The following is a 12,127-nucleotide window of genomic DNA, read 5'->3' as shown; positions in this document are numbered from 1 at the left end:
CTCCAGATACTTCTCCAGACTGCCTTATCCACATGTAATGCTGAGCTGCAGGAAGTAGGGGCTGTCAGTCCGATCACTCAGCAGCTGCGAGTCAGATAATACAAAGGAGACTTCAGTAAGTAATTACTTCAAAAGCATACCAAACTTCAGGATAAGAAATCAGAATGCAGAGGTTGAGTATCAATAGAATTATCAGCTTAATGTAGGAGAGGCTCAGGAACCGGTTCAAAATTACCAAGCAATAAACAGACTGCAGGAAGGGTTTTTTATATGAGACACAAATGAAGGATACCTGTCCAATTAATGTGATATACGGCGAGTAATAAAGAATGTCATAGACAGCTATCTTAAACCATATACATTATTATTGTAATACTTTATGGAATGCTCTGTATACTGCGGGGGAGGTTAAAGGATTGATTAGATAGTGCATTCCAGAGGTTACTTGTCAGTCAGACAAGTGATAAGATGAGAACTAGAGAGCTTGATTGATGTGCATATCAGATCATCCGAAGACTTTGCCTAGTCTTCTGTTACGTGGGATCCAAATAGTCTGTCATATTTGGTGGTTAACAGAGTCATATTCTCTCTTGTTTATCTAAACCAACCACCCAGACCCATTCTGGCTGTTCAGAAGGGATCACCCAAGACAGCACAACAGAGTTGTGAGATGTATGATTCATCATATAAATTGTACAATGTCTGCCCTGCAGACCCTGGCAAGAGACAAGTAATGGAGTATGATATCCTCTGCAAAGAAGTTCTCATCCAAGGTCTTCAACAGTATGATGAATACAGGAGTGAGAAGGATGCACCATCTGCAGAGGGACCCAAATAGCTGTCTGTCGGCCAGCAGGCCATTCCACAGAAGGTCAGGCTGGGAATAGGGGTTGACAGACATCAGAATGGGCATGTGAGTTGCTGAGCATGCTGCCACTGGATATATCTACAGATGTGGTTCTATTAATCATAGAGCAGGCTCGGAAGTAGCAGCTGGACCTAGATGCCCTGAAATCAGCTTCCACACCAGTGTCACCATGCCACTCTGAGTCCTTCTTGGCCAAAACTATATCACTAGGTGTTTTGAACCATTGATAAAAAGAAAAGGATGAGATTGACGGTTACATAGAAGAATTTGAGAGGTTGTGTGTCCTGCATGAGGTGGCCCTAGCAAAGCAAGTGCAGCTCCTGGCCAACAAGTGGACAGGTAGGGCTGCAGAAGCCTATCGGGTAGTGGAAGATGAGTATGTAAAAGACTAACTGCAAGTGAAGTAAGCTAGACCATTCCAGTACATTTTCACTCCTGAAGCTTACCTCCTTCTGCAAGCTGCTGAAGGGAGTTGGAGATAAATAAGCTGAGTGAGCTGTTGGAGATAAATAAGCTGAGTGAGCTAGCTGGCAAGACAGAGCCTCTTTGAGTTGGATTAGAGGCAAGCAGGTCCAATCACTGGAAGAGGTGATTATGATGGAACAGTTTTTTTTGCTCAGGTAGCTCCAGGGGTCAAAGAATGAGTGAAAGATAGAGAGCCCTAAACGCTGCAGTAAGGCACAAAGATGGCAGATCATTATCTGGAGTCATGGGGTGCCCTAATAGCTGAGGCACTTAAGGCAGTTAGAAGCTGTACAATGCTACAGAATTTTCCCTCAGCAGGAGAATGTCATCTAGATGCTACCAATTTGTCAAGCCTGCTCACATGGTGAGTGAATGTCCTTGGAACCAGGTTAGAGTTCAGACTCCACTGAGCGCACCAGTTCATCAAGCCTTGTAGGGTGTTTAAAGGTGGATCTGTGTTAAGTACAACCCCAGAACAACCTTTTGGAGACACAAAAAATTGCTACCATGAGAATGGTACACACGTAATTTATTCCAAGAGGAGCGTACACATCTCAGAAAGTGGTCATGAAGGTGGCTCTGAGGTGCAAGAGTTTTGATTCCTGTTTCCCATGCCAGGCACAACACAGAAAAGTGTGGATTCAAAGACAAGCTGCTTACAGCATCCATTTAGACTAAGGAGTCTCAGGTCGGAGAATGTCCTGAAATTCATACACATTGTTTTATTTTGCACATGAGGACTATATGTGATTATAATGGATCACATGATTAGTTTACTAGTGATAGCTATATATTCATTTCAGCAGTAGTGGGGGTTGATTACATTAATGAATACTGTTTAATAAGGGACATCCATTTCACATGATTTTATGACATTGGGGATTTGGGGATAGAGATTAATGTGTATGTACGATATTTTTGATGTATTTGATTATTTTTTTGTGTCTTGTTTGGTATAGAGGGGTGGTATGAAACTTTTCTTGCATATTGGCAATTGATTGCTATATTAAGCAGGTGTGTTCAGTGAGCAGTATACAAATGCGAACATGGCTTATATAGCTGAGAAATGCGTTGCGGTTTTACTGCTCAAGGATTTTTCTGTAACCCCTTGATTTTACTATGTAACTTGGTTTTAATAAATTTTAGTAAAATTGGAAATTGCTGCACTTCTGCTATCTATCCACTAACATTTAAAGGAATTGTGGAATTATGCCACTGCATTCCGGAGGTCAGTGAGGTGGGATACTGAGAGTTTCCACTTGTGAGTATAAAAATGTGTTTGTTCATTTTGCCAAGCTTGGTCCTTCTGTTCCTTTTTTGTGTTTTTAGAGCAAGAACATTACTGTCTTCAGGAAGCTGCTACATTTTGAGAAAATCTACAAACAAATTTTATGAACTTTCTCATTGTTTTCATTTGTTGAATATATTGGACTCCATCTAAATATCTTTGGTTGGTATTACTCTATTGGAGATCCTCATGTTTCCCTATAGTCTTCTTAGAGTTTTTTTTTTCATTAAGGTACAACACAGGGGTTGCAGACTATTCTAAATGCATCTATGGTATTGGCACTATACTCAGCCAAGTGGATTCCAAGTGGGTTGAGGATCCAGTAGCCTACCACAGCAGAAATCTTTTGGATGGAGAGATCGGCTATGCAGCCATAGAGAACGAGTGCCTAGCTCTGGTATAGGTCGTCAAGTTTACTTGTCAGTTGGACTAGTGAGTAGATGAGGACCAGACAATGCATTTGGCATGCTTATCAGCGCAAACTGTCCTAAGTGAATGAAAATAGCTTTCACATTGCAAAATGCACTTGACTGATTCCCCCCCCCCAAAAAAAAAGTCAAACTGTTATATTTCTTAATTATTACATATCATATACAACACAACGTTAGTTTCCATTATAGCTTCCATCCTAATTAAAAAAATACATCTATTTGAAAATATATTCAAAATTAAATTATTAGTGATTACTAAAAGAAAACGTGCATAGGCCATTTACAGTTAGAATTCAAAATACAAATACAAAGATAAAAATAAAAAGAGAGAGATGCACTCAGCTGAGACAGAAAAAAAGCTAGAAAAACTTCTGTGCCTGTTCATTTTCAGTGCCACTCAGGGTGCATACTTTTTTAGCACCTTATGTCCCTTCACAGAGAAAAAATATCCTGTAGCATATCAGTCTGACCCTGCCCAATGACAGTCCAGCATCAAAATACCAGGCAATTCTTCTCTGAACAAGAGAAACATCAACCCCAGACGATCATTTCGGCCTTCTGTGGGCCCCGTCAGTGAGGTGCAGTCGCATCTCTCTAAGGGCATGTGTGCAAGGAGTCCACGTCTGGTTTCCCCTTTTACTCTTAGGGAGACCCAAGAGCAATTTGCATAAATATAAAAAGAGATAGATATGCACTAAGCTGAGACAGAACAAAAGCTAGAAAAACTTCCGTGACTGTTCATTTTCAGTGTCACTCAGGGTGCATACTCTTTTAGCACACTATGCCCCTTCATAGAGAAAAAATATCCTCTATGACTGATGTCTGACCCTGCCCAATGACAGTCCAGCACCGAAATACCAGGCAATTCTTCTCTGAACAAGAGAAACAACAACCCCAGACGATCGTTTCGGCCTTCTGTGGGTCTCGTCAGTGAGGTGCAGTCGCATCTCTCTAAGGACAAAGATGCCATCATGTTCCAAGAAATAACTAAAAGGATGTAAATGTCTCCAGCAATATAATATAGTAAGAATAATTCTGACCCTCTATTGGCTTAAAACACTTAGGGCCAGATTACGAGTGGAGCGCAAACATGTGCGCACGAGCAGTCGGATTTATTGTGGGAGTTTGCGCTTGTCAGGTTTACTGCTGGTATTACGAGTTGAAAGTAAATCCAATCACTTTAGGGCAGTCGCGATTTACTCTAGAATGAGTGCTGCATCACCAGAGCTCTGGTTAACTGTTTTGCAAAACAAAAAAGTGTAACAAAACACATGAAAATTACATTACAAAGTACAGTTACACTCCTATATTGCACACAAAAGGACTCAAACATATGAGCTTTCAGGTGTTAGTAAAAAAAAAAAAATAAGGCAGCCAAAGAGCCTTAACATTGAGATACACACACACATACACACACATATATACATGTCTAAAGATGTATATGTATGTGTTGTGTGTGTGTGTGTACATGCCCATAGAGAGATGCAACTGCACCTCCCTGATGAAGCCCACAGAAGGCCGAAACGATCATCTGGGGTTAGCTTGTTTCTCATGTTCAGAGATGAATTGTCTGGTATTTCGGCGCTGGGCAGCACTCATATAACACACTCACCACACACACTCATATAACACATACACACAGAATGCTACAGGATATTTTTTCGCTGTGAAAAGGCATAGTGTGCTAAAAGAGTATGCACCCTGAGTGGCAATGAAAATGAACAGGCATGGAAGTTATTTTAGCTTTTGTTCTTTCTCAGCTAAGTGCATCTCTCTCTCTTTTTATATTTATGCAAATTGCTCTTAGGTCACCCTATGAGTAATGGGGGAAACCAGACCTGGACTCCTTGCACACATGCCCTTAGAGAGATGCAACTGCACCTCAATGATGGGGCCCACAGAAGGTCAAAACGATCGTCTGAGGTTGCTTCTCGGGCCTTTGGCTTGGATCAAGTGCAGTTTTCTGTGCTTGGTCTTGGTCTTGGTTTGCTGCCTGGAGACCTGCTCCTTCGGCCTGGGGTCCTTTCCCTTTGGGGTTTGGGCTCCTGCTGCTATTGGGGGGTGGCTATTCCTTAGGCGTAGAGCAACTGGGTAGTAGGGCCGTCCCCTTGGCCTTGTGGCATCGTCCCTGGACTTCAGCCACATGCTGCTTTTGGGGGGGCGCTCTGAAATCCAGCCTAAAGAGGCAATAGGGCAAATATGGCTACCAATGTGCCAAATGTTCCCCATACACTTCGGGTGTTGATTTCTGAGGACTTTCGAGAGAAGATTGGTTTGGCTCATGTCCAGCAGGTGGTTTTGGAGGGTGTTTTGAAGATGCCAAGAGCAAGTTTGCATTGTGTTCAGTCATTCCCTTCAAGAGGGATTTTTGATGTGGCTTTCACCGATGAGCATTATTTACAGACCTGCTATCAACGGACTATTGATATGGCTGCTGCTCCAGAGTTGGTTGGCATGAAATTTGTTGCCTGTGTGCAGAGGGAGAGAAGAATCCCGGTGACAGTACATATGTACAACCCTTGGGTCACTGATGTGGAAATTCGTCTGTTTCTTTGTCACTACTTTGATGATGTTCAAGGAGGTAGCAAGCTGAAGAATCAGTTTGGGACTTTCAATGGAAAGCACAGGTTCTGGGTACGGTTTGTGCCAGATGAATTAGGTATTGGTGGAAAGAAACACCCTCCACAGACTTTCGCCATTGGTGGAAATAGAGGTTTCCTATACTATGATGACATGCCTCTTTTTTGCCGTAGTTGCAACCTGTTTGGTCACATTGCTGACAATTGCCCAGGTGCCAGATGTCGAAATTGCGGTGAGGAGGATCATCTTGTTGCCCACTGTAGTAAACGCCGGACCTGTGACCTGTGTGGTTCTTCAAGTCATCTGTGCAGGATGTGTCCTTTGATGATGTTTCAGGGGCTTGATAGAGTGAAGCCTTCCTATGCTGATGTTGCAAAAAAACATCTTCAGTTGCAGTTGAGCCATCTGTCAATGAGGAGGAGGTCTCTGATGAGGCATTGAACTCTATATTACCTCTTTTGTGTAAGAAATCTGCAGTTGGTGTCCCTGTCGGAGAGGTGTCTGATGTTCCTGTGGTGGTTCCTGTGGTTGAGAAGGTCTCTAGCCCAATCTCATCTTAAGGAGGTGGATCTTGCTACATCTAATGTGATAGCTGCTTCACATGTTCTTGAAGCCCTGTTGCCCAATTCTGTGGATGATACTGTTGCTGTTCCTGGGACAGAGAATTTTTCCTTCACTGAGTCATCTTGTGATGCTGCTCCTGATGCTGTTCTTGGTGAAGGGGAGAACATTGATTGGTCTGCTGTTGTGTCCTCTAGTTCTGAGGAGGATATGGACACTGAAGGGAAAAAATCTGCCTCCATGCGAAAAATAGATGTGGATTCTGATGGATGGGAAAGTCCTGATTTGAATCTTCCAGTAGTTAAGGGTGCAGATCCAGATACTACAAGTGATGCTGACTCTTTAATTTCAGAGTTTCCTTCTGACTCAAGCCAGTGTATAGGTGACTTTTCTGATGCCTCTTCTGTTGGTTATCTAGATAAAAGAGATGAGAACCAACTTGCTGAAGTTACTGGTTATGAGGCTGGCAAGGGGGAGCCTAGGAGGTCGGAACGTCACAGAGGCAGATTTAAAGAATCTCCTTTGAGTCCTAAGAAAAAGAAAGGAAAGAAGAAGTCCTGATGTTATTTATTTTTTTGTTTTTCTTTAATTTATTTTTGTGATGTTTCTGACCATTTCTTCCCTTAATGTCAGGTGTATGACAACTATAGCAAGGAGAGCTGCAATTTTTAAATTATTATCTGTATGTTCTGCTAATATTTTTTGTTTGCAGGAATGTGGTCTCTCTGAACATCCTAAATGTGCTGACTGGGAATATGGTCCTAAAGTATGGTCTTGTTCTTCTGATAGGAATGGGGGGGGGAGTTTTGTTTAAGGGGTTTAGTTTTTCTATCCTTAATGTAGTTCATATTGTCCCAGGTCGGTTACTTTTGGTTAGTTTTAGTTTTTGTGGGACTGTTTTTCGTTTGTTTAATGTATATGCTTCTCCAAATAGGGTAGAACGTTAATTTTGAAACTTTAAAGTTTTTTCTGCCAGGTCGAGAGCCAACTTTTATGGTTGGGGATTTTAATTGTATTATTAAGAATGGGGACAGAGAGGGTGGGAGTGATTGTAGGGTGGATAGTTCAGGGTTTTTACTTGATTTGCTTAAATCTTTCGGTTTGAAGGATGCCTTCGGGTCTGTTTCTTTTTCAGGGGAGGGTTTTACTTTCTTTAGTGATAGTGGTGGGATAAAATCTCAAATTGATTTTTGTTTTTTATCTAAATTTTTATGTGTTGATGATTTTTCTTTAAAGCGGATGCCCTTTACGGATCATGCCCTTTTGATGTGTAAGGTGAATTGTGATTTGAAGATCAAGTATGGTAAGGGTGTTTGGAAACTGAATGTGGATTTGTTAGAAGATGAGAAGTTTAAGCGTCAGTTTGTTTGGATGTATGAAAGGTGGCTAGAAAGAAAATGTGATTTTATTAATGTGCTTATGTGGTGGGAATGGTTGAAGTTGGAAATAAAGAGGTTTTTTTATTAAGAAAGGCTGTGAGAAAGCTAGAATGGAAAGGGAATGGTATGATAAATGGTATCTGAGGTTGTTGTGTTTGTATGAATTGAGAAATTGTGGTATTGATGTGCATGAGGAAATTGCTGAAGCAAGAAAGATAATTAAAAAGTGTATGCATGAAAAAGGAAAGAAAATTGTTTTTATGGCAAGATTGGAGAAAATGGAAAAGGATGAGTCTTGTAGTAAATATTTTTTTAAGAAAGCTTTTGAAGGAAAGACTGGTTTTGTTAGTGTTTTTGATAAGGTTGAGTGTGAAGTTAATGGTACGGATGGTGTTTTGCGTGAAGTTCATGAGTTTTACAGTGAGTTGTATAAAGAAAAAACAAGAGATGTTTTATTGGAAAATGAGTTGTTGGAAAACATTGAGGTTAAGTTGGAAAAATATGATAATGATTTGTTAGAAAGGGATCTAAGTTTGGATGAGATTGCAGAGGTTGTTAGGAGTTTTAAGAATGGGAAGGTACCTGGTTGTGATGGTTTGCCTGTTGAATTTTATACTTGTTTTTGGAATTTGATTGGGGTTGATATGTTGGATGTTTGTAAGTTTGTTTTTAGAATGAATGTTTTGCCTGTTTCAATGAGGAAAGGTTTGATTGTTTTGTTATTTAAAAAGGGTGATAAGAGAGATTTGAGGAATTGGAGGCCGATTACGTTGTTGAATGTTGACTATAAGGTTATTGCAAAGGTGTTGGCAAATAGAATGCGTGGAGTGATTGGTAAGGTTGTGGGTGAAGAGCAAGTGTGTGCTGTTCCTGGGCGTCAGATTTCTGAAAGTTTGTTGTTACTACGTGATGTACTGTGGTATGTGAGGGAGAGGATGAGGTCTGTTGCTGTTGCTATTGTGGATTTTGAAAAAGCGTATGATAGGGTAGTGCATGATTTTATGTTTCATGTTTTAGAACGTTTAGGTTTTTCTGGTAAGATTATTGGATGGTTTAAATGTTTGTATAGTGATATTGTGAGTCAAGTCCAGGTTAATGGTTTTTTGACTGAGGAATTTTGTGTTAAATCTGGAGTACGTCAAGGATGTCCTTTGTCTCCTGTGTTATTTGTATGTGTCATTGAGCCATTATTAACTATTTTGAGGAAGGATAAATTAGTTAGAGGTGTGAGTGTTCCTGGTAGTAATGGAAGGTGTTTAAAAGTGATTGGGTATATGGATGATGTGAGTGTGGTATGTGAGACTCAGGCTGGTTTGAGGAGGGTGAAAACTTTAGTTGAATGTTTTTGTATGGCAAGTGGTTTCACAGTTAATTGGAATAAGTGTAAAGTTAAAGTTTTTGGTAATGATACGGAGATTGATTCCTGTGGATGGCCTGTGACTGAAGGTGCAATTGAGGTGTTGGGTGTGAAATTTGATGTGGATTTGAAAGGCTTGGAAAGTTGGGAGAATGTTTTTGATAAAGCGAGTAGAAAACTTCAGTTTTGGTCTAAGGACTTTGGAAGGAAAAATGTTAGTTATTAAATCGGTTTTGATCCCTATTATGTTATATTTGGCTTTAGTTTTTCCACCACCTGAGAGGATTTTTCGGAGAATTTTGAGAGTGTTGTTTTCTTTTTTCTGGAGTTCTGGTATGGAGCATTTGAAAAGAGATGTTGTTGTTAAGAGTAAGAATGTTGGTGGTAAGGGTTTTCCAAATGTGGAGAGATTTTTGGCTGTGAAATATGTTAGTAGGTGTGTGGTTCTGAGTGGTAAGGATAGCATGGCTGGTTGTATGGTAAAGTATGCTTGTGGAAATGTTTTAAGACGATATGGTTTATTTGAGATTGATAGAAAGAAACCGGTATGTTTTGCTGTTCCGTGGTTTTATGTAAGGGTGGAATGTTGGATTAAAAAATATGGTTTGGAGAATGTTAGTAGGGAGATGTGGTGTGCAAACAGAATGGTGTTGAAAATGTTGGAGAAGAAGGAAGGTCTTGAGTTGATTGGGGGTTTGAATGAAAATGAATGTGTGTTGGTATGGAAAAATGTGTGTAATAAGTATTTGATGAATAGGCAGAAAGATATTAGTTGGATGAGTGTGCATAAGTGTTTGCCAACAAGGGATTTTCAGAGAATGCGTCGTTTAGTGGCTTCAGAAGTGTGTCCTAGAGATGGTTGTTTTCAAAGCGAGAGTGTTATTTATTTGTTTTGGAATTGTGAGTATGCTAGGGATGTTTGGAGAAATTTGAAAAGGATGATTGAGGGTTTGACTGGAGTGCAATTTTTTACTTTTAATATGATGATGTATGGTTTGTGTGGAAGTGGTGTGGAAAAGGAGAAAGCAAGATTGATATGGTTGTTGGCATGTTGTGTGAAGGAGGTGTTGTGGGATGTGCGTAATATTTTGATTTTTAAGAAAGAGGTAGTTACTGTAGGTAATTGTGTGGGTATGATCCGTGGGAAGTTGTTTTTGTATTTTTCTTTTGATAGGAGGCGATATGGGGAATTAGATTCTGAAGGCATCTGGAAGACAAAGAAGTGGAAGTATTGGATTATTTAGGTGTTTTTTTTTTGTTTGTTTTTTCCTCCAGTTTGTTTTTGTCTGTATTTGAAATATGTTTAATTTTATTTTGTGTGATTTTTTAAGTTTAATGTTTGCATTTTGATTTTTTTCTGATGACAAAAATTTGGGTCAATATTTCAGTTTTGTAACAAGAGATATTTTGTTTGCATTTGTTATTATGATTTTATTTTGTATATATGAATATATGATTATTTTTCTAATAAAAGAATTACAAAACAATCGTCTGAGGTTGTAGTTTCTTTTGGTCAGAGAAGGATTGCCTGGTATTTTGGCGCTGGACTGTCATTGGGCAAGGTCCGATTGATATGCTACAGGATATTTTTTCTTTGTAAAAAGGCATAGTGTGCTAATAGAGTATGCACCCTGCGTGGCAATCAAAATTAACAGGCATGGAAGTTATTCTAGCTTTTCTTCCGTCTCTCTCTCTTTTTTTATATTTCTTTATTATATATATATATATATATATATATATATATATATATATATATATATATATATATACTACAAAATAGAAGATATTCAGAATTCACAATAAAACCCTGAAAAAGAGAGGAACTTCAGCACTCTTAGACCCCACAAATATTAAAATAGGATGGAAGACCCCTTAGGGAAGAACTACTTCAGCACAAAATGCACAAAAAGTCACGAGTCAGCACAAAAAGGTGAGTTTTAATAAAAAAATACGCATATAAATGAATAAAATACTGCACCCCTTGGTGTGCTGCACATACGCTGTCGGCATTTATCATTGCACCAGCAGTTCTTGTAAACTGCTGGTGCAATGCCGCCCCCTGCAGGGGGTGTCAATCAACCCGATTGTATTCGATCGGGTTAATTTCTGTCCGCCGCCTCAGAGCAGGCGGACAGGCGATGGAGCAGCGGTCTTTATGGAGCTTGATAAATTGACCCCTTAAAGTTAGCATGCTTGATCTTTCGCTTGCGAGCTAACTTTTTACTTTCAACTTGTATTGCGTGTGCAAACCTGACCACGTTAACATTTTACTTTAAATATTTTTATCGCTCATGCGCTATCTGTGCTTTGAGTGCCACTTGTAATCTGGCCCTAAATGTTCAAGAAAGCCTAATGAAACAGTCAGTTTACCATATTTTTCATCTAAAATATATTTTTTCTGTTTCCACATTTTCAGCTTTCACGTGTTCAGAACCTTCAAGATATTCAAAAAGTCAAGATCATGGAGACTGAAATAAAAATTGGTAAAATATTTCTATTGATGATATGCACATTACTGATTTGCTGGATTCCACGTTCTGTGATATCTCTCTTACTGACGTATGGCTATAAAAAACAAATCACTACTACAACAGCACTTATACCAACTTTCCTTGCCAAATCAAGTGCTGCATATAATCCTGTGATCAACATTTTCATGCTTAAAAAGGTATAGTTTAATGTTTTATTGATACATTAGAAAATGTAAACAGTGAATGGCATTGTATTGAGGCTGTAAACTTTCCTACTAGTGGTAATTAAAAGCACTTTAAATGGACAGTCAAAGTCAAAATTAAACCTTCATTAAACACACTCATACAACTCACACCCCACACACACACAAACAACCCACACACCACACACACTCATACAACTCACACCCCACACACAACCCACACACACTCATACAACCCACACACCACACACACTCATACAACCCGCATACCACACACACGCATACCATACACACTCATACAACTCACAGCCCCCACACACACACAACCCACACCCTCTTTCAACTCACACCCCACACACACTCATACAACCCACACACCACACACACTCATACAACCCGCATACCACACACACTCATACAGCTCACAGCCCCCACACACACTCATACAACCCACACACACTCATACAACCCACATACCACACACACACACTCTTCAAACCACACACACACTCATACAACTAACA

The 12,127-nt window shown here is 39.7% G+C and overlaps 1 protein-coding gene across 1 annotated transcript in view; it reads left to right on the top strand.

The window, feature by feature from the left end:
* Nucleotides 1–11,603, top strand: part of OPN3 (opsin 3) — a 66,145-nt gene extending 54,542 nt beyond the window's left edge. The window contains exon 3 of the mRNA XM_053712272.1: nt 11,346–11,603. Coding sequence (XP_053568247.1) covers nt 11,346–11,603 — 258 coding nt within the window. The remainder of the gene's footprint in view (nt 1–11,345) is intronic.
* Nucleotides 11,604–12,127: the final 524 nt, after the last annotated feature.

Source organism: Bombina bombina, chromosome 4, assembly GCF_027579735.1.
Source record: "Bombina bombina isolate aBomBom1 chromosome 4, aBomBom1.pri, whole genome shotgun sequence".
In the NCBI taxonomy this organism is placed as follows: Eukaryota; Metazoa; Chordata; class Amphibia; order Anura; family Bombinatoridae; genus Bombina; species Bombina bombina.
This window is presented reverse-complemented; position numbering and strand designations above follow the sequence as displayed.